This window comes from Garra rufa, chromosome 13 (assembly GCF_049309525.1).
Source record: "Garra rufa chromosome 13, GarRuf1.0, whole genome shotgun sequence".
NCBI lineage: Eukaryota > Metazoa > Chordata > Actinopteri > Cypriniformes > Cyprinidae > Garra > Garra rufa.
Window position 1 is genome coordinate 44,914,520 of NC_133373.1, and position 23,583 is coordinate 44,938,102.

Here is a 23,583-nt window from a genome sequence, read left to right on the forward strand (position 1 = left end):
CTCCATTGCATTTGTGATAAAATCTGTCTGCACACGTGTGAGCAAGCCGAGTTTTCCTCACAAAAAATATATATATTTGCAACACACAATGCATATATTTGTTATAACGCTGCATTTTCTCTCAAATTGACTTGTGTTTGTGCATAGTACATTTTGTTTGTTTGAAAGTCGATTTTTTCTTTGCAAAGCAGATTGTGTTTGTTTGCAAAACGCTGTATTTGTTTGTTTAATTTCAGCACATAAATAACTCCATAGTATGTCTTAAAGCACTTGCAAAGTTACTTACTAAAAACTAGTTATATTTTTGTAATATGCGTTCATATGTATCTCTTCCAGGTCAAAACTCGAACGACTTTAATAAATTATTATGATGGAATAATGAATTCAGACAAATTTGTTCTTTATTATTTTTTATTTTTTTTTACCGGAATACAACTTAAATGCTAGCAAGTGATTGGTTTTGTATGACAGCACACGTGCCTATTCACAACAAAGCATACTATATTTTTGCAAGCATGGAAAATTAAGACATAAAATTAAGACCCACGTCTTCCTAAAACATATCGTTTTTCAATGCAAAAGCATCTTTCTACAGTGCTTCAAGATAATTTACTGGTTCTGATTTTTTAAAACAATATTAGCATATTAGCAACCAAAGAACTGATAGATGGACAGTTACATAAAATCTCAAAGTGGACGTGCTTTACCTGTTATATTATTTGAAAAGATCAAACTAGGCAATTTTTTAGGGTATTTTCCAAAAATGTTGATACCAATTTTACAAGTTGAATAGGACTAGTCACTTATCTGCGCTGTTTTGTAAACATGTTAGCATGAATCAGGCTGCTAATAAACACTTTTTGTAATCATATCATCTTCAGTAATATCAAATCATATACATGAAAATCTATGTCAATACTTGTGAATTAACTTTTACATCTTCAATAGGACCATTTAATACACATTTAAGAACAGATCTTTATTTCGCTGAATGAAATTAAATATATTATCGTTAAATTTTGAAGTTTAAAAGCAATTTGTGAAATTTGTGGTCAGGCTTGGTTTAGATTGTTGTAGGGATGAAATAACTCTGCTTTAACTCCTAAATATAAAATCTCACACATAAAATCACACCTTATCACATAAGCCATAAATTTAATGAGGTCTTTCTTTATTTGAGCAATAAAACCATAAGAAAAATGTCAGACAGTGTGTTAGAAAGTAACTTTTACAGAGTAATTCAGGCTGGTACAAAGGTAAAGGCACTGAAACTTTCAGAAAAAAAATACAGCAATTCAGTATTAGTGTTAAAACTGAAATAGGAAAGTGACATCTTTACCCAAAATCTAGTGTTACAAATTTCCATATCAGTTTAATAGAATTGAAAAGTAGATAAACCCCCAGAATGTGAGTAAGCAGGCAAAATTTAATTTGTGTATTTTTGTATTAATACATTTAATATAGATTTAAGAAACATTAAATGCTATTGGTTCTTCTTTAGTTTTCCAAACAAGGTGGTAAAAAAAAAATGCTGATTCGTTTACACCATCCACATTTCCTATAACAAACGTTACTGATTTTCTCACGTTATTCTAAAATACTCTGATGGATAATTGTGTTATAGAATAGTACAAAATTATCATTTAGGAGAGTGATCTAGAGCTGAAAGAGGTTCTGCTGTAGCTGAAGCTGCTGTATCTGGAAGACGAAGAGGGGGATAAGCTGTAGTCTACGCTGCCCCGACGGGATCCACTCCGAGAGCCTGAGGCTGATCCAGGATTCGAGAGATTGTAAGGGCTGCTGATTCCACGTGATGAAACCGTGGCAGCGGGAAGCATGCGGACACCCGTGTTCTCCTCAGTCATGCAACCTTCCAGAGCCTCCTTGTAGGATATCCTCAGCTTGGTCTTGGGGCAGGTGAGGGTCTTGGGGTGGTGGCGCGTATCCTGGAGCCTCTGAGCCGCTCTCACATCCAGCCAGCCATGCTGAATAGCCTCCTCGAGCGAACGTCTGCACCCATGTTCCGGGTCGAAGAGCCCGCCGGTTAAATACTGGAATTCGAGAAAGCGCTGACCTGCTTCATACGGCAGCCATTTTTCTTTGACGGCCTCGGCGGCGGACATCTTGCGCTTGGTTTTCACATCTTCGAAACCAATATATGCTTTTTGGGCAGGTTTTATCCTGTTAGCCATGTCGTCATCAAGGACTCCAAGTCGGGTTGCTTCTTGAATAGATATACGCCGACCGTTTTCAGGGTTCACAACCCCTCCGGTGCAAGCTTGAGCCTCCATGAGTCGCTGTGCTGTGATGGAATCGATGATTCCTCGATTCAGAGCATCACATATGCTGATCTTCTCCAGCTTCTCCGTGTCAAAAATGGCTCCAACTGGATTCTGTTCCTCGATCGTTTCGACTAACGGGGTCAGTTTGATTGACATGCTAGCAACATGCTTGGTGGAGTTTGTTGAGGATGGATCATGTTGACTGGAGATGTTCTCAACTGTTTTAATGTTCGAACTTACTGTTTCAGTTTTGATGATCTGGCTTTTCAATGTCACCTGGGATGTGAAAGTCGATGAGGCGACAGAGGAGCTGAGTGGTTTGCCAAGGGACTTTGTCTTGTTGGTGATCATATCTGCAAGTTCTGTAAGGGTGAGGTTTCCTGAACGATACTTATCAAGGACAGCTTGGTCAATCACTCCCTTAACAAGCAGGTCTTTCAAATCGTACTGAATGCCTGTTTGCTTGTCCATTATAGCAGTACTGGTTGAGCCATCTGGAGCAGTGATGGTGGTTTCTTCCCACTCACACTCTTGCTGAGACAATTCCAAGAAGGTTTCATAGTCTATGAGTTTCTTCTCGTAGGCTTCACGCACCGTCATCTCTTTATTACTTTCAGGATCAACAATCAGTACTCGTCTCTTCCTTGTAGAGTTCTTCTGCTGTGACTTTTTCTTATCGTAAATGGGCAGAAGCACCAGCCCTGTCTTCTTATCTGCGATGCAACGGCTCTTCAGCTGCAGGTAGGTCAAATTGTCCTCTGTGTTTGGGTCGAAGAAACCCTTCGTGTCATCTCCATCATCTTTCAGAATCTGGTTCATCTCTTCATCAAAGTAGCCCTTTTGGTACGCCACATCAACATCAATTCGATGACTGTGTTGAGGGTCAATGATGCCACCACTTGCAATCTGAGCCTCCAGCAGGCGAATGCCATGACCTTTTTCAATAAGTCCACGCTCGATGGCTTCGAAAAGAGAGATCATCTTATTGGTGCCTGGATCTTTGTACCCAGTAACTGCTCTCTCGGCAGCCAGAAGCTTGTCTTTGAACTCTACACCCACCAGTCCTTTCTTACAGGCCTCCTCGACTGTGTAGTACTCGTTGATGATTGGATCAATCATGAAGCCTGAGGCAGCCTGGGTCTCGAGGAGCTCCAAGGTAGTGCCTGGTCGCAGAAGCCCTTCCTTCATGGCCTGGTACACAGGCAAGGTGCTGTCCTTGGCCTCATCATAAATCCCAGCAATGCAGGTTGACCCTCGGAGATACGCCCGAAGTCTGTGTTCAATATCTTGGCTGGTAATCTTACCCTCTCTCAGATGATCTACATCCAAAGGTTGCAGCAGTTTCGCATCCACCAGATCGGATACGTTAACTTCGTGTCGAAGTCCCTGCACAGTCATGGGTTTCTCTGGAGCAGGAAGCAGGAGCAAGCTAGTGCTGAGGTCAGCCTTGCATTGCTTCTTAAGGGTAACGTAGCTGGCAGGTAGACCAGTGTCGGGATCAATGTAGCATTCAGGTTTGGCATTTAGAGCTTGATAAAGATCCCCATCAACAAGGTCACGGTCCATGGCAGTGTCTTTGGAAAGGTAGACGCTAAGGATAGGATCGAGGATGCCTCCCGCCGCCTCCTGTGCCTGCAGGAGTCGAAGAGCTGTTTCTCGGTTAACTATTCCTTTCTTCATGGCTTGGCTAACTGGCAAGAGTTTGCCAGTTTTGGGATCCCTGAACCCAATGCAGGCGGCCTCTGCAATCAACAGCTGTTTCTTGTCAGCTTCATCCACGAGTCCATTCAGACAAGCCTCCTCAACAGTCATCCTCACATTAGCTCTGGGATCTATGATATACCCTGTGGCAGCTTGAGCCTCCAGTAACAGGTTTCCACTCTTGTCTGAAATCAAATTTTGGTTTTTGGCCTCGGTAAAGGTCATTTTGCCTTTAGGTCCTCCTTCCAGCCCCGCAATGGCTCCGGTGCCTTTAAGATTGAGCCTGATGTCGACAGACACATCTTCAACAGTCCGCTGGCCGTTCATCAACTGCTCAAATGTCACCTTGTCAATCACTCCACAGTCATACAGCTGCTGCGCAGTGACCTTCTTACGGACACCATCGAAGACCAGCGAGGAGGAGTCAGTTAAGTCTGTTTGGGTGTATTTGGTAGCACCATCCGTTTTCCGCTGCAGGCTCAGCAACTCATTCTGCTGCGAGTCTCGAAGAACCTGCATCTCTGCCCTCTCTCGTTCCAAGTTCTGCAAGAGCAACCTGTAGCGTTCCTCAGTCTCCTTCAGTTGTGTCCTCAGTCTCTCCATCTCGGCCCTAACAGAATTAAATTGGCTCTCCAGGCCAGAGCGCTCAGAGGTGTGCTGTCGAATTTGCTCCTCGTGAGTCGCACATTTGGTCTTCCATTGGGTAAAATCTTTCTTGATCCTCTCATTCTCCTCCTGCATCTGTGATTTGAGTCGCAGTTCCGATTCCAGAGAGAGTTTGATACGGGCTAGCTCGTCTTCTAGCTTTTTCAAGCGCATAATTTCCTGTTCCATTGCAGCCATTTTCTTGAGGAGGTCATCCCGCTCTTGCTGCAGGTTGCTGCACTGATATTCGGATGTTTGGATCACAGAAGATGTCTGCAACAAAAGGACCAAAGAGAAAATTATTGTTTTATCATTTAAAACATTTGAGAGTATTTAAGGTGATAATTCTGTATGTGATTTTTCAGACAGGACAGGGGTAGGCAAGTTTGGTCCTAGAGAGCCGCAGTCCTGCAGAGTTCAGCTCCAACAGGACAACAGCTCTGTAAGTCTAAACTTGCCTACCCCTGAGATAGGACAATGATTTGTTATTGTATAACAATGATTTATCATTCATTGACAATTCCAAAACAGAACTGATTTTCAAACTACATGGCTCAGCTTCTAAGGCAGAGGTAGCCAACCCTGCTCTTGGAGCAGGCATGAGCAAACTTGGTCCTGGAGGGCTGGTGTCTCTGCACAGTTTAGCTCCAACCCTGATAAAACACAAGTTTTATCAAGGGTTGAAGCTAAACTCAAGGACCAATTTGCCCATGTCTGTCCTGGAGGTTTACTTTCTAGCAGACTTAATTTCCAACCCCACTCCAACATCTGTCCAGTAATCCCGACCACCTTGCTTAGTTGGTTTGGGTGTGATTGATTAGGGTTGGAGCTTGACTCTGCAGCATAGTAGCCCTCCAGGTGCAGGGTTTGCTATGCCTGTTCTAATGTATCAAAATCACAGAGGGTGCCAAGAACAATAGATGTTAGATTGATATGTCTTGAAAGTGGTTGATCATGTCTGCAACGGATGCAGTTGTGCAAAACAAGCACGCAGCATGGAAGCTTGCAAAGGACAAACTAAAGAGGCGTGTATTAAGATGCAAATCTGAAGGGTGCGGTGTGAAAATAGGTCAAACATGCACATTTAGACATGCAAAAATATGTCAGGTTGTTATAGGGACATATTTTGCATGTCAAAACAATAACAATTTACAGCATGCAGCGTGAGAGAGAGACGCATGCAGCTAACTAAATCTACGCATTTTAACTCTAGAACTCTAGTTGTCCTAGTACCTCTCTGGCTTGTTTTTGTACATTTTCTATCTCCACTTGCAGTTTCTCTCTCTCTCGTGAGAGCTGTCGCATAAGCCTGTCATGCTCTGCACCGGCGCGCTGGCTGGACTCAAGCTGTTTCTGCAAAGCTGCGATTTGCTCATTCAGTTCCCGATCTCCGCGCTTTTTGTTTTGGAGCAGTTCGTCGTGTGCTAGACGCATGGACCGCAACTCTTCCTCCAGGCGAAGGCGATCTTTAGTAAGAGTTTCGTTGTGCCTTTTCAGGCGCTCAGTTTCAGCAGTGCCTATGTTTAATGCACTAGTCTTCTCCTCCATGCTTCGGTGAAGGGCCTCGTAGCGCTTGTTGGAGTCTTGGACGCGGCCCTGCTCCTGCGTCAGCTGTAGTTTCAAAGTGTTCATTTCGGCTTTCAAGGCAGCCAGGCTCTGAGAAGTCGTTTTCTGCTCCTTCAAGGCACGGTCTAGGGCTTCCTTCAGCTGCTTGCATTCTTCATCCACATGCTTGGCGTCAAGATTGGTCTCTTCCTGGCTCTTACGGAGCGTGGTGATTGTAGTTGTGTATTCCCGCATGGCCTGGCTGCTCTTTTCAAGTTGCGCCTCCGTTCTCCTGCGCTTGCTGGCCTCCTCTTCCACTACTTGCCGTTGCTTCTCCAACTCACTTTCCAAGCGCTTCAGCTCCTCCTGGAGCTCTTGAATGCGGGTTTGAAGGCGCAAGATAGTCTGTTCATACCGGCCTTTCTCCAGAGCATGGGCTTCCAGCTCCACCCGGATCAGGCTCAACTCCTGGTGGGAAGAGCGAAGTTGCACCAACTCCACATTACAGTTTTCATAATTAGTTTTGAGGTCGGCCAACTCTTCCTCCAGTCGCCTCGTCTCAGATTCTAAAGATCTTTTCAGGCGTCGCTCCTCTTCAAGACACCGTGTGAGACGGTTGATCTCACTGCTCTTTTCTTGCAGTGTCCGACTGGAGCCCTCCTGTACCTCTCTTGTTTTGATGTCTGCTTCACTCTTCTGGCTAAGCAACATCTGGACTTGAGATTCCAGTTCATGCCTCTTTCGGCCTTCTTCTGTACCTACAGCACTAAGTCTTTGGACCTCCTCTTCGAGGTGCTTCCTCCGGACCTCCTCCTGGCCCAGGGAGACACGAAGCCTTTGCAGCTGCTCCTTTAACTCCATAGATTCTCCCTGCAATCTTTCAAACTCCAGAGACATGGAAGCAACATCGCTTTCCTTCTGCTGCGAAAGCTTCTGCATGCTGGTCTGAGTAACGTGGATTTGAGACTCATAGGTCTGTCTCACCTCTCGTATCTCTATGTTGTGCTCCTGCCTTACCTTTGCCAGCTCCGTCTGCGCTTCCTTGACTCGCCGAGCCTCGTCTTCCAACTCCCTTCGCAGGCGCTCCAGCTCTCGGGTCCTTTCAGACACCGTCTTTTCCAGCTCCATCTTGGCCCAGCTGGCCTGCTCCAGTTCCTTGAGTTTCTTGCGCATTGTTTCATCGTGCTCTTCCTGCAAAAATGTGTAGCGCTCTTCCACGACTTTCTTTTTTCTCTCCATATCATCTAACTGGAGTTTGAGTCGACGTACTTCGTCCATAAGTTCTTGAAGGCGGTTGGTTGAAGAGTCCAGGCTTTCTTGTGTGGCCATGCACTTCAAAGTCTCCGTCCTCTTGACCTCTTCCAGAGACAGCAGGTGTGTTTGTGATGTATTCAGCTCTTGCTGATATTTCTGAAGAGCATCCTGCAAAGATGCATTGTTGGCAGCATGATCCTTAACAGCATCTCGCAGCTGCTGGAGTTCCTCCTCGAGCAGCTCAATCCTGGTATTCCGGATCTGCAGAAAGCACATTATTTTTTGTTACATGACTATATATTTAGCAGGTAAGTCCCTTGAGAATAAAACCCGGCATTATGGAACCTTACACTGACATTTGGTCAAAATGTCTGTTGACTTGTGCTAAAACTGTTTAAAAGACAACAGATTTGGTAATTTACACATTTTGCTAATATGCAACCCTGGACCACAAAACCACAAAAATTGAGATTTATACATCATCTGAAAGCTGAATAAATAAGCTTTTCTTTAATGTATGGTTTGTTAGGATCTAAATATGAAGAAAATCACCTTTAAAGTTGTCCAGATGAAGTTCTTAGCAATGCATATTACTAATCAAAATTACGTTTTGATATATTTACGGTAGGAAATTTACAAAACATCTTCATGGAACATGACAGATAAATGAAAAATAATTTTAACCCATATAATGTAGTTTTGTGGTCCAGGGTCACATAATCAGACTACTTTTTGATTACTTTTAGATTACTTGTGACCTAACTCATTTATCACAATGATTTCAAATAGAAAAATATTGTACAATGTATACATAAAAAAGAAAAAGAGAATGAAAATGTATATTATGTTTGTTGTTATTAACAACATTAAGTGCATTAAACATTACATTACATAAAAGCTTATAATTAATAAAATAATAAATTGTAAAATGAAATTAATTGTAATAAAAACAAATCAAAATAAAATACTTACTAAAAATAATTTGTTTGTTTACCTGCGTTTCATGTGACCATTAACCAATGCCTGAGAACCGTGAACATGCAAATATTTATTAATAATATTAATATTATTTATTACCTTAAAATCTCAAGAGGTTCTTCAAATAAGTATTAGGTAAAAGATGCAATATAATTATTAAGTACTAATTTTTTGTAATTTGATTACCAGATTACATGCAATCAGCTACTGCCCAGCACTGAATACAATACAATTATAAAATAATAATTAATATTAATAATAGTAGTAATATTAACAGTATAACTATAAATGGTAATACTACTTTTTGTAGCTTTATATACCTTCAGTTCTTCCATGTTCTTCTGGGAAGCCATAAGAAGTTTGTAGTAATCGCTTGAGCGGGTGAGCAATTCTAAGTAGTGTGCATTTAGAGAAGAGACCTAGGGGACAAAGACAAGAACAAAGTATATTGTTATAATAAAACAACACTGCATAAACAATAATGCACATGTTTTTGTCAGTGAAAGTATGTATTTGTAGTTGTACTGTACCTCCTCTGAAATGGTGGATGATGGTGACTGCAGCACAGTCCTCCTGATGGGGATGTTGAGCAAAGTTTCCAGTCCAGCGCTGTAAGATGCCAACTCAAGCTCATAGTTCTACAGAGACAGTTCACATAATTAATAAATGCTGTCATGCATGAAATTAGATTTTAGTAAGCTTTTGTTGAAGTTGAAGTTTTAGTAATTTTGTTGTGTGTTTTTGTCATTTTTAGTAGCTTTTATATATGTCCATATAGTTTTTATAAATATATAAGCAGCAAAAATTGCATAAGAAAAAATTGCATCCCTTAACTGCACCTTAAATGACTTCTGTTTTTCTGGTTTAAAAAAAAAAGAATAATTTTATATTTGTAATATATATAAAATAAAATAAATATGAAATTATTATAGCATAATTTATTCAAAATTAAGCTTTAATTAAGCTTTGTTAGGATCTAAATATGAAGAAAATTGCCTTTAAAGTTGTCCAGATGAAGTTCTTAGCAATGCATATTACTAATAAAAATTAAGTTTTCATATATTTATGGTAAGAAATTCAGAATTGAATTAAAGTTTTATAAAAAAAAAAATTAACATAATTTGTTGCCTCGTTTTCGAGAAACTTCCTAAAAACAGCATAAATATACTTGAGAAGCAAAACTGCATAATGTTTGCTTTAAGAGAAAATAGTTTAAAAAATATATTTTTTTAATAAAAGTTTTTTAATATATTTTTTATTTAAGTTTTAGAAGTTAAACAAACACAAATGCAATTGCAAATGCAAACACAAATGCAAAAAATTAAATATGCAACAGAATAAAAAAAAAAAAATAATAATAATAATAATAATTATATATATAAACAATATTTTGTTTCAGTTTAGTTTTAGTTAACTATAATAACACTGATTAACAATCTATAAAAACATAATTGCTCATTGTTAGTTCACAATAGGTCAATTAAATGATTTTAATAAATATAAGAGATGAAGTAATATTAATAGATATAACTTTTGATTATTTTAATAATGTATTATAAGGTAAATTTTAAAATAAACCTGATTAATAAATGCTTCAAAAGTATTTTTCATTGTTAGTTTATTATGTTTATGTTAGTTTAAGTGTTACAAAAGCCCAAAAGTTGTTTCGGAAACAGAAACGACGCAAATTATGATCATTTGATTTTCTTATGATATAAAATTCTCTGAAAGGTTAAATACCTTGATGTCGTTCATGCAGGTCTCGCCGTCTTTCTGGGCCGTCTCCAACAGCTCTCTCTTCGCCTTTATATCAGAGTTTAATGCCTGCAGACATTAGAAAAGTTAAACTTCCATTAAATCACTCATGTCCGTGTGCATTCATTCAGATGATTGTTTTAGCGATTTGCTCAACTCAAATACATCTTCCAGACTCACTTTCTGCTGGTTGAGGAGTTGTGTGTAAACTGCAATGTCATCCGTCTTGACGTTCTGCTGAGAATCGATCTGTCGCTGGGTTTCGCCGATCCAGCCGTTGAGACGAGAACTAGACTGAAGGTATCGCTGCAGATGCGGCTGGTAAGCGTCCAGATCGTCCAACCTGAGAAAACAGCTTTATTTAGTCAGCTCATTCAGGCCTGGAGCTTGAAAACTAGATGTTATGTTGGAGGAGGAGTATCTGACCTGTTGTTGATCTGAATCTGGATGCGTTTCCATCGGTCTGACAGCTGGTTCACGTGCTCGCCGTACTGCGAGAGGTTGATGATGCACCTGTATCGGCCCTGATCCATCTGTTCGTTATATTGCTGGAGTTTATTCAAATCAGCCAGCAGTAAATTCAGCAAATCCTGTTTCTGCTCCAAATCGCTGCGCATACTCTGGATTTGGAAAAAAGCACAGGTTAAGTCATATTGAAGAGTTATCTTCACTTTAAGGACTGATTTTCAGATTTTTCCTGTTTAAAAATAGCAATTTTGTCATTTTAAATAATTAATACACAAAGGACTTGTTTGGATTGTCTTGATTTTTCATTTTTAAAAATAATTTAATAATTTATAATAATTAAAACACAAAGGACTCGTTCTGATTGTCTTGATTTTTCTTTTTTTTAAATAATTTCATAATTTACAATAATCAAAACACAAAGGACTCGTTTGGATTGTCTTGATTTTTCATTTTTTTAAATAATTTTATAATTTATAATAATTAAAACACAAAGGACTCGTTTGGATTGTCTTGATTTTTCCTTTTAAAAATAATTTTATAATTTATAATAATTAAAACACAAAGGACTCGTTCTGATTGTCTTGATTTTTAATTTTTAAAAATAATTTAATAATTTATAATAATTAAAACACAAAGGACTCGTTCTGATTGTCTTGATTTTGAATTTTTACAAATAATTTTATAATTTATAATAATTAAAACACAAAGGACTGATATTTCCTTTTTAAAAATAGCAATTTTGTCATTTAAAATAATTAAAACACAAAGGACTCGTTCTGATTGTCTTGATTTTTAATTTTTTTAAATAATTGTATAATTTATAATAATTAAAACACAAAGGACTTGTTTGGATTGTCTTGATTTTTCCTTTTTAAAAATAATTTTATAATTTATAATAATTAAAACACAAAGGACTCGTTTGGATTGTCTTGATTTTTCTTTTTTAAAAATAATTTTATAATTTATAATAATTAATACACAAAGGACTCGTTTGGACTGTCTTGAGTTTTTCTTTTTAAAAATAATTTTATAATTTATAATAATTAAAAACACAAAGGACTCGTTTGGATTGTCTTGATTTTTTTTTTTTTTTATAATTTTATAATTTATAATAATACACAAAGGACTCGTTTGGATTGTCTTGATTTTTTTTTTTTTTTTATAATTTATAATAATTAATACACAAAGGACTCATTTGGACTGTCTTGATTTTTTCCTTTTAAAAATAATTTTATAATTTACAATAATTAAAACACAAAGGACTTGTTCTGATCTTCTTGATTTTTGCTTTTTAAAAAAAGCAATTTTGTCATTTTAAATAATTAATATATATAAAATTTTTATTATTAATACACAAGGGACTTGTTTGGATTTTCTTCATTTTTCCTTTTTTAAAATTATTTTAAATTTTAGAATTTTGATTATTTATGAATAATTAAAACACAAAGGATTTGTTCTGATTTTCTTAATTTTTCTTTTTTAAAAATAATACTTTTAGAATTTTGAATAATTAATTAATAAAAATAAAAAAATTTAAAACACAAAGGACTCGTTCTGATTTTCTTAAATTTCCTTTTTTTTAATTTAACAATTTTGTCATTTTAAATAATATATATAAAAATTAAATGATTAATTAATACACAAAAGACTCATTCGGATTTTCTTGATTTTTCCTTTTTTTTAAATAACAATTTTAGAATTTTGAATAATTAATTTATAATTAAAACAAAAAGGACAAAAATAAATAAATATCAGAATGTGTTGCCTCGTTTTCAAGAAACATCCTAAAGACAACATAAATGTACTTCGAGAAGCAAAACTGCATTGTAATATAAGATACTTATTTTAAGGAAAAACGTGGAATTTAATGTTTTCCTGTATATAGCATTCACCTTACAAAATGCTTAAAACAACATAAAACGTTGGCTGGATAAGAAAAATAAACCCAATTCAAAATTGTGGATATTCTCTGAAAACAATGATGTCTAAATTGCACAGTTTTGCTTATTGGCAAATTTGTCCCGTTTTCAGGATGTTTTACTACAAAGCAAGATATTAAAACCGTCTTGAGACCCATTCTGCTTTTTGTTGGACAATATTACAGTTTATATTTAAAGTATTGTTTTATATAAACACCATCAGCTTACACAGCATAAAGCAGAAATCAAAGCTTAGTTTGAATAACACTTTTCTCATCTGATATTGAACATTTCAGATGTACATCATATGAATGTTAATAATAAGCTCAGTAATAATCACCTGAAGCACTTTCTGGTATTTCTGCACCTCCTCGGGGTCGAGTGACGCCGTCTCTTTCTCAGTCAGTCGAGCTTCATAAACCTTCACCACATCTTCAGCTTTCAGCACATCTTTCAGCAAAGAATTCAATGAATGCAACCTGAAACACAAAGAACGAGTCAGAAACACTGAGGACAGCTGTGAGTTATTTTCATATTAACATATTAACAAACAGCTGATATTTTATCTGAAATGTTTTGAACTGAAGTGTTTTTACATTGATGTCAGACATTTGATATGAAGCAGAAAAAGGGAGGAAATATGAAAAAACCTAATTATGCAAATTATAAAACAAAAATAACTGAAGGGTGATTACTGTTCGTAAGTTTGATGCCAGTAAGATTGAATATTTTGAAAGAAATTAATACTTTTATTCATCAAGGATGCGTTAAATTGATCAAAAGTGACAGTAAAAATAAAAAATATATAGTGTTAATATATAAAAAGCTATATTAAAATCTAAAATTATTTTAAATTTAGTAATAATTATAAATTATAATTTAATTACAATCTTATTTAAACTATAATAATATTACAATGTATAAATATAATTATACAAATATATATTAAAATAGACAGTTATTGGAAAGTTATATTTTTATTTGATTAATTTTTTATAATATAAAATAAACATTATTTTGAAAGAAATTAACACTTTTATTCATCAAGGAGGCATTAAATTGATCAAAATTGACAGTAAAGACATTTCTAATGTTACAAAAGATTTCTATTTCAAACAAATGCTGTCCTTTCTATTCATCTGTAATTGTATTAATATATACAAAATATAGTTTTAATATATAAAAAGCTTATTATTACAATTATTTTAAATTGTAATTATATTATAATATATAATTATTATTCAAGCTATATATTCAAAAAATGTATCTTATTTAAACTACAATAATATTATATAATTTATTATTTTAAATATATATATATATATATATATATATATATATATATATATATATATATATATAATATATAAAAAGCTATATTCAAATATTAAAGTATTTTAAATTGTATTTATGTTATAATATATAATCATTTTTAAATCTCATTTTAATAAACTATAATATTATAATGTATAAATATAATTATAATATAAAAATAATATATATTTAAATAGACAGCAGTTATTTGAAAATTATATATATAAATATAGTTTTAATATATAAAAATTATATATATATATATATAAATATAGTTTTAATATATAAAAAGCTTATTATTACAATTATTTTAAATTGTAATTATAATATATAATTATTATTCAAGCTATATATTCAAAAAATGTATCTTATTTAAACTACAATAATATTATATAATTTATTATTTTAAATATATATATATATATATATATATATATATATATATATATATATATATATATAATATATAAAAAGCTATATTCAAATATTAAAGTATTTTAAATTGTATTTATGTTATAATATATAATCATTTTTAAATCTCATTTTAATAAACTATAATATTATAATGTATAAATATAATTATAATATAAAAATAATACATATTTAAATAGACAGCAGTTATTTGAAAATTATATATGATTACATAAAATATAATTATAATAAAAATATATATATTCAAGTAGAAACTAATACATTTAACATTTATTTTAAATTATAATATAACATCTAAACATATTCAAATAAAAAAAAATTATTTCAAATAAATATAAAATATAATATATAAAATATAACATTTCAAACTATTACTCTTTTTACTGTATTTTTGATCGAATAAATGCATCATTGGTAAACGTAATAGACTTTTAAAAAAACTTTTGTATTATGTCATTACTATAAAATAAACACCATTAAATCCAGCTTTTGTTTGTGTGTTATGTATCGTGAACCTCTGCAGATGTGTGGTTGTGTAGTTCTCCAGCTGAACCAATCTCTGGTTAATGATGTCCAGCTGTCCGCGCAGGTATTTGGCTTTGTCTGTATCTTTGGCGTCTTTGAGTTCATTCTGAACGCTGTCTCTCAGGCTCTGAAACTCGGCTTTCAGCGTCTGAACGTCCTTCTGAAAGACCTGCGCACAAACAAACAAACACTCAGCGTTAAACCAGCGGCTCTCGTTCATGAACGTTTCTGAGGAGGTCTGGTGGGTTTGTCACCTGTGTGCTGGAGATGTGGCGTCCGCACTCCTCCGGCGCGTCCTCTCCTAACGGGATGTAGAGGAACGTGACGAGGGACGATTCGGCGCCGTCCAGCTTGAATCGGAGCGCGTTGAGCTGGTTCAGCAGTTTGATGCTCACAGCCGCAGAATATTCGGATCCTTCGCCTCGAGTGGCTACCGCAAACCAAAAGCATTCAGGACGTTAAATGGCAGATCTTCATTATTTTTGAGTTGTTTTCCTTTTACGAAACATTCTTAATAGTGTAGCGTTATCTGCACTCAAAGCGGTAGTTCACCCAAAAATCTAAGTTCAGTTGCTGGTCCCCATTGACTTCCATAGGTATTTTTTTTTTCCACACTATGGAAGTCGGTGGGTACCAGCAACTGTTCGGTTATCAATGTTCTTCAAAGCATCTTTTTATGTTCAACAGAAGAAAGAAACTCGTACAGGTTGGAAACAATAGGGTTAGGGTTTATTTTTGGGTGAACTATCCCTTTAAGGTGAAAACAAATGACTTTAGATTTGCTTAGTTTCCTTTCCAAAATATTTTTAATTGTGGAATTTTTTTAAAATCCTGACTAAACTAAACTAAACTAAACTAAACTAAACTAAACATAATCAGGATTTTCCAGAAATATCTAAACATAAATGTACAAGAGAATTGCATAAAACTGCACAATATATATTTTAGTTTAGTTTAGTTTAATTAGGATTTTTTTTTAAATCCAGAAATATCATTCTAAACATAAATGATCAGGATTTTCCAGAAATATCTAAACATAAATGTAGGAGAGAATTGCACAATATTTAATTTAATTTAATATTGTGCAATAAAAAAATTGGAGTTTAATTACTTTTATTTATACATTTTTATTTTTTATTATTTTTATTTAGTTTTTTTCCTTATAGCGTAAACCTCACTAAATTTTGCGAAATTTATGCTTAAACAAAAATGTTTCTTTTATTCAGTATTTCTGTTTATAATTTTGACCATTACAAATATCGAAACATTCTTAATAGTGTAGCGTTATCTGCACTCAAAGCGATAGTTCACCCAAAAATCTAAGTTCAGTTGCTGGTCCCCATTGACTTCCATAGGTATTTTTTTTTCTTTTTCTCCACACTATGGAAGTCGGTGGGTACCAGCAACTGTTCGGTTATCAATGTTCTTCAAAGCATCTTTTTATGTTCAACAGAAGAAAGAAACTCGTACAGGTTGGAAACAATAGGGTTAGGGTTTATTTTTGGGTGAACTATCCCTTTAAGGTGTAAACAAATGACTTCAGATTTGCTTAGTTTCCTTTCCAAAATATTTTTAATTTAAAATTTTAGTTTAGTTTAGTAATTTTGGATTTTTTTTTAAATCCTGACTAAACTAAACTAAACTAAACATAATCAGGATTTTCCGGAAATATCTAAACATAAATGTACAAAAGAATTGCATAAAACTGCACAATATATATTTTAGTTTAGTTTAGTTTAGTTTAATTAGGATTTTTTTTTAAATCCAGAAATATCATTCTAAGCATAAATGATCAGGATTTTCCACAAATATCTAAACATAAATGTACGAGAGAATTGCACAATATTTAATTTAATTTAATTTAATTTAATATTGTGCAATAAAAAATTTTGGGAGTTTAATTACTTTTATTTATACATTTTATTTTATTTTTTGTTATTTTTATTTAGTTTTTTTCCTTATAGCGTAAACCTCACTAAATTTTACGAAATTTATGCTTAAACAAAAATGTTTCTTTTATTCAGTATTTCTGTTTATAATTTTGACCATTACGAATATCTAAACATTCTTAATAGTGTAGCGTTATCTGCACTCAAAGCGATAGTTCACCCAAAAATCTAAGTTCAGTTGCTGGTCCCCATTGACTTCCATAGGTATTTTTTTTTCCACACTATGGAAGTCGGTGGGTACCAGCAACTGTTCGGTTATCAATGTTCTTCAAAGCATCTTTTTATGTTCAACAGAAGAAAGAAACTCGTACAGGTTGGAAACAATAGGGTTAGGGTTTATTTTTGGGTGAACTATCCCTTTAAGGTGAAAACAAATGACTTCAGATTTGCTTAATTTCCTTTCCAAAATATTTTTAATTTTGGAATTTTTTTAAAATCCTGACTAAACTAAACTAAACTAAACTAAACTAAACTAAACTAAACTAAACTAAACATACATAATCAGGATTTTCCAGAAATATCTAAACATAAATGTAAAAGAGAATTGCATAAGACTGCACAATATATATTTTAGTTTAGTTTAGTTTAGTTTAATTAGGATTTTTTTTTAAATCCAGAAATATCATTCTAAGCATAAATGATCAGGATTTTCCAGAAATATCTAAACATAAATGTACGAGAGAATTGCACAATATTTAATTTAATTTAATTTAATTTAATTTAATTTAATATTGTGCAATAAAAAAAATTGGAGTTTAATTACTTTTATTTATACATAAATGTACGAGAGAATTGCACAATATTTAATTTAATTTAATTTAATATTGTGCAATAAAAAAAATTGGAGTTTAATTACTTTTATTTATACATTTTTATTTTTTATTATTTTTATTTAGTTTTTTTCCTTATAGCGTGAACCTCACTAAATTTTGCTAAATTTATGCTTACACAAAAATGTTTCTTTTATTCAGTATTTCAGTTTATAATTTTGACCATTACGAATATCGAAACATTCTTAATAGTGTAGCGTTATCTGCACTCAAAGCGATAGTTCACCCAAAAATCTAAGTTCAGTTGCTGGTCCCCATTGACTTCCATAGGTATTTTTTTTTCCACACTATGGAAGTCGGTGGGTACCAGCAACTGTTCGGTTATCAATGTTCTTCAAAGCATCTTTTTATGTTCAACAGAAGAAAGAAACTCGTACAGGTTGGAAACAATAGGGTTAGGGTTTATTTTTGGGTGAACTATCCCTTTAAGGTGAAAACAAATGACTTCAGATTTGCTTAGTTTCCTTTCCAAAATATTTTTAATTTTGGAATTTTTTTTAAATCCTGACTAAACTAAACTAAACTAAACTAAACTAAACATACATAATCAGGATTTTCCAGAAATATCTAAACATAAATGTACAAGAGAATTGCAAAAAACTGCACAATATATATTTTAGTTTAGTTTAGTTTAGTTTAATTAGGATTTTTTTTTAAATCCAGAAATATCATTCTAAACATAAATGATCAGGATTTTCCAGAAATATCTAAACATAAATGTACGAGAGAATTGCACAATATTTAATTTAATTTAATTTAATATTGTGCAATAAAAAAATTTTTTGCGTTTAATTACTTTTATTTATACATTTTTATTTTTTTTAGTTTTTTTCCTTATAGCGTGAACCTCACTAAATTTTGCGAAATTTATGCTTAAACAAAAATGTTTCTTTTATTCAGTATTTCTGTTTATAATTTTGACCATTACGAATATCTAAACATTCTTAAAATCAAGATACATTTACTAGATATTGTTTTATTGCTTAAAACAAGAAAAAACATTTGTGAGTCTGATAAGAAAAATTAGCTCAATTTAAATAAAATTTTTCTGACAGATATAATTAAATATAATTTACCCCACTGACAGATATTTGTTGTTGTTCTAAGCATAAACAATTCATTTGGATAGATTTTTCAGAAAACAAGACAAATAAATGCACAGAGTTTTTTAATATCTGTAACGGAAACCAAGACTGTGTGAGAAGATGATGCACACTGACCGTATGTGGGCAGATCCACCACCAGTTTGCTGTAGTGCTGCTGGGCTCCAGTATACTGGCTCTCGATTTGTTTGTAATCATCTGCCCCGAACAGCTCTGAACCCTGCGAGTGTTTCTTGAACTCCTGGAAGTGCATCTCTAAACTTTTGACGATGCTGCTGTACTCCTCTGGATTCATTTTAGAGAGCTGCACACAAAGCAAATCAGTATATTAGAATGATAGGATCATGTGACACTAAAGACTGGAGTAATGATGCTCAAAATTCAGCTTTGCATCACAGGAATAAATTACATTTTGACAGATATTCACTTAGAGAACAGACATTTCAAATCTTAATAATATTTCACATTTTTACAGTATTTTTGATCAAATAAATACAGCCTAGGTGAGCAGAAGAGACTCTCTCAAAAACATAAAAAAGACGAAAGAGACCCTTTGAAAGGGTCAAAGACGAAAAAGGGTTTAAGCATAAAAACAATACGTGTAATACTGCTTTAAATTGTTGTTGTTTTTCAAAAAAAAATATGAAAGTTTTCGGTTTAATTTAAATGCGTTTTTGTTTTAGTTTTTCTGCGCAAAAAATAAATATCATACATTTTCCCCTAATTTACAGAAGACAATTCAGTGTCAATCTAGTCAGACATATTTACAACAAAAATCTATTTATGACATACTAAAAGACAAATTACTTTCACCCCAAATACTAATTACAGGCAATTCTACATTTTTAAAAGTTTTTTAATCTAATCTAATTGCATTTCTCTTTTTGTTTGTCTGAGCACAAAATAAATATATCATACATTTTTCCATAATTTACAGAAGACACCCACTAAAAAGTCATTCAGTGTAACAATCTTGTTAATTACTTACGAATTACTTTTACCCTAAATACTAATTAGTAGTAATTCTACATTTTCAAAATATGCCACTATCCTAGGTTTTGCCCATTTGTCTAAGAATGTTTTAAAAATTTGCATATGCTCCTTTAATGTTTACATATTTTAATGTTCAAGTCAGAATAAGCATGTTGTTTGAACTTGACATAAATGTCGTGTTACACTGAATGACAAAGTAACATTATTTCAAGCAAATTCTGACATTTTATTCTCCAAAAACTTATTTGGAACTTTAAAAGTAGACACTTTACTTTCATTTAACATGCATTCTATGAACATAAAATCCCTTGTAAGTATCTTTTGACGTGGACATCTGAACATATTTGAGCCATTTATTTATTTTTAATTACCATATTGATGGTGAGTGAATTGATGCGGTTGATGTCCAGCAGACAGTACTGCCATGAGATCATACTCTTGTTGTTGATGTACAGCTGATTACACACACCTAGAATGGCCTCATAATACTGAGAGTTCCTGCCGTCAAACACAAACACAGTTAAACACTAAATAACTAAATAACGCTACTTAAGACTGGTTTTGTGGTTCAGGGTCACACATATGTATAGGTTGTGTGTGTCTTACTTGTTAGCCAGGTTGACGGCCAGTGGATTTGGTGGCGGCACTAGCAGACAGACCGAAGGCACTTGCATGTCCATCCCTCCGGGTCCCGTCACCTGCCACGTGGTTCGCTCAGAGTTGTCTTTCAGGATCCCTTCATCTCCCTTACGGATCGTCTTCTACAGAAGCACACGACAACAGACACACCATGACAAATGCAGAACTAGAACAGCACTTTTATTGTCTGAGATTTCAGTTTGGAGTGACACTGTGCCTCAGTTATGAAACCTAAGCGACTTTCGCATGAAGTCTCTTCTGCTCACCGAGGCTGCATTTATTTGATTCAAAGTACAGCAAAAGCGGTAAAATTTTGAAATATTTTTACTATTTAAAAAAACTGCTTTCTATATGAATATATTTTAAAATATAATTTATACCTGTGATGCAAAGCTGAATTTTCAGCATCATTACTCCAGTCTTCAGAGTCACATGATCCTTCAGAAAATCATTCTAATATGCGGATTTGCTGCTCGACAAACATTTTTATTATCATTTTTATAATCAATAATTAAAACTGTTGAGTAATTTTTTTTTTAGGATTCTTTGATGAATAGATCTAAATTAATCCAAAGATCAGCATTTATCTGAAATAAAAAGCTTTTGTAACATTATACACTATACCATTCAAAAGCTTAGAGTCAGTATAATTTTTTTTTTTTTTTGGGAAAGAAATAATACTTTTATTTAACAAGGATGCTTTCAATTGATTAAAAGACATTTATACAAGTTACAAAATATTTCCATTTCATATAAATGCTGTTCTTCTGAACTTTCTGTTCATCAAAGAAGCCTAAAAAAACCTACTCAGCTGTTTTCATAATAATAATAATAAAAAATGTTTTTTGAGCAGCAAAATATTAGATATAGAATATTAGAAGGATTTCTGTGGGATCATGTGACTAAAGTAATGATGCTTAAAATTCAGCTTTGAAATCACAGGAATAAATTACATTTTAAAATATATTTAAATATTAAGCAGTTATTTTAAATAGTAAAAATATTTACTGTTTTTTACTGTACTTTGGATCAAATAAATGCAGCAGAAGAGACTTCTTTAAAAAACAACATTAAAAAACCTTACTGTTCAAAAACTTTTACTGCTAGTGTATAAAAGTATTAATTTTTATTTAAATTTGAAATGACTTGATTTTAAAATCTATAGATACATTATTAATTTAAAAACTATTTAAAAAAATAAACCACGTCTCAAACAACTTTTTAATTGTATCACAGTTTTCACAAAAATATTATAATATTTCTATAACATAACATTTTATATAATACTGTTATTGTATTATTTATATAATAAAATATATTTATATAAAATATTAAAATATTTAAAAAAATTATTAAATAAATGCAAGATTGGTGAGCATAAGAAACATCTTTCAAAAACATGAAAAACTGTAATTATTACAAACTTATATATGTAACCCTAGACCACAAAAATTAAGCAGCATGGGTATATGTGACCCTGGACCACAAAGCCAGTCATAAGGTTAAATTTTACAAAACTGAGATGTATACATCATATGAAAGCTCAATAAATATTGACATCAATACTTTCTATTGATGTATGGTTTGTTAGGATAGGACAATATTTGGCTGAGATACATCTATTTGAAAATCTGGAATCTGAGGATGCAAAAAATCAAAATACTGAGAAAATCACCTTTAAAGTTGTCCAAATTAAGTTCTTAGCAATGCATATTACTAATCAAAAATTACATTTTGATATGTTTACAGTAGGAATTTTACAAAAAATCTTCATGGAACATGATCTTTACTTAATATCCTAATGATTTTTGACATAAAAGAAAAATCAATAATTTTGACCCATACAATGTATTTTTTGGCTATTGCTACAAATATACCCCAGCGACTTAAGACTGGTTTTGTGGTCCAGGGTCACATATTTGTAGTAATATAGTAGACTAAAATACAGTGAATGGGTCAAAATTAGCTAATTTATTTTATGCTACAAATCATTAGGATATTAAGTAAAGATCATGTTGCATGAAGATTTTTTTGTGCATTTCCTACCATAAATATATTAAAACATAATGTTTGATTAATAATATGCATTTCTAAGAACTTCATTTGGACAACTTTAAAGTTGATTTTCTCAATATTTAGCTTTTTTTGCATCCTCATATTGCAGATTTTCAAATAATAACCAAATACTGTCCCATCCTAACAAACCATGCATCAATAGAAATCGTATGTATTAATCTCAAATTTGTGGTCCAGGGTCACATAAGTATTATATAAAAAATAAAAATGCATAGAAATGCCTGTAAACATCACCTCATCCTGTCTGAAATCACACAGCGCCTGCACGAGGATATTCTGACCCGTGATCTTCTCGTCCGGGTTTCTGGGTTTCAGTCTGACGATGCTTTTGGATTTGAGCACCAGCTGTTGGACCATCTCCCTCTGCTCCGTCAAACGCTCACGCTCTCTCTGTTACACACACAAAAAGGCTTATAAACCTGCAGCGCTGTATCAGCAGCACTCACACGTGTTGAAACCTGAACAAAGCGTCACCTCTAGGCCCTGCAGCAGCTCCAGTAAGTTATGTAGAGGTGTGGATTTATCGCAGGAGTAGTTCTTGCGAATGTTGTCATGCTCTTTCTGCAGCTTTCTATTCATTTCACTCGCCTCTTTGAAGAACTGTGGAGAACAGACCATGATGATGCAGAAAAACTCACTCCAAAATGTAAAAAAAGCATCAGAAATGCTCATCTGTTCATCTCACCTGGCTGTACTGTGCATTTTCCTTCAGATGGACGTTGATGCATTTGGTGATCTGAAGAAGCCAGCTCCACTGTGTCTGCAGCGTTTCCATATAGGCCTGAATAAAGAAAACAAGCAGACGGAGTGAGAAACGCAACGGGATGGGTAAAACACAAAAAAAAGAGTATTAGTAACAAGTTGTGCTCACCTGGATCTTATCGGACGCAGGGTGTTTGTTTTTTAGCAGATTGTCCACCTTCGATTTGAGGACGTTCAGTTGAATCTCCTTCTGCTCCAGTTCACTCATGAGTTTCTAAAACACAGCACAGCTGTCAATAAGACTGAAAATGAAATATCACGACTTAAATATCTCCAAAACTTGATATTCAAAAGAGATTTTAGTAAGGATTTAAACATCAGATGTTTAGAGGACGCAACCGATAAAAACAAACCAGACAGCACCATGTTCTTAATTGCAAAGAATTTTTTTTTTTTCAAAATAAAATGCATGA

At 33.5% G+C, this 23,583-nt stretch overlaps 2 protein-coding genes across 3 annotated transcripts in view; both read right to left on the bottom strand.

Moving 5' to 3' along the window:
- LOC141348569 (desmoplakin-B-like) overlaps positions 1–1,151 on the bottom strand; it is a 14,917-nt gene extending 13,766 nt beyond the window's left edge. Inside the window, exon 1 of the mRNA XM_073852847.1 lies at positions 1,135–1,151. Coding sequence (XP_073708948.1) covers positions 1,135–1,151 — 17 coding nt within the window. The remainder of the gene's footprint in view (positions 1–1,134) is intronic.
- LOC141348682 (desmoplakin-B-like) lies at positions 1,151–23,397 on the bottom strand. Of its 2 annotated transcripts, none has more exons than XM_073852957.1 (17): positions 23,280–23,397; positions 23,094–23,189; positions 22,883–23,008; positions 22,643–22,798; positions 20,300–20,454; positions 20,065–20,191; positions 18,818–19,004; positions 15,073–15,248; positions 14,809–14,987; positions 12,888–13,026; positions 10,587–10,780; positions 10,341–10,503; positions 10,146–10,229; positions 8,936–9,043; positions 8,726–8,824; positions 7,191–7,688; positions 1,151–4,901 (listed from the first exon to the last, which is right to left on the bottom strand). In XM_073852957.1, the coding sequence occupies exons 1-17, from the start codon at positions 23,376–23,378 to the stop codon at positions 1,644–1,646; spliced, it is 5,844 nt and encodes a 1,947-aa protein (XP_073709058.1). In that variant the 5' UTR covers positions 23,379–23,397; the 3' UTR covers positions 1,151–1,643. The 2 variants fall into 2 exon arrangements, with proteins under 2 accessions (XP_073709058.1, XP_073709057.1); XM_073852956.1 differs by having other exon boundaries at positions 5,862–7,688.
- Between the last annotated feature and the right edge of the window lie 186 nt (positions 23,398–23,583).

Bases quoted from the DNA above. Each gene is read 5' to 3' on its own strand.
- LOC141348682 (XM_073852956.1), bottom strand. From the start codon at position 23,378: ATGAGTGAACTGGAGCAGAAGGAGATTCAACTGAACGTCCTCAAATCG. The intron at 23,190-23,279 runs GTGAGCACAACT...TTCTTTATTCAG, and splicing joins CTGCGTCCGATAAGATCCAG to GCCTATATGGAAACGCTGCA. The intron at 23,009-23,093 runs GTGAGATGAACA...TGTTCTCCACAG, and splicing joins AAAATGCACAGTACAGCCAG to TTCTTCAAAGAGGCGAGTGA.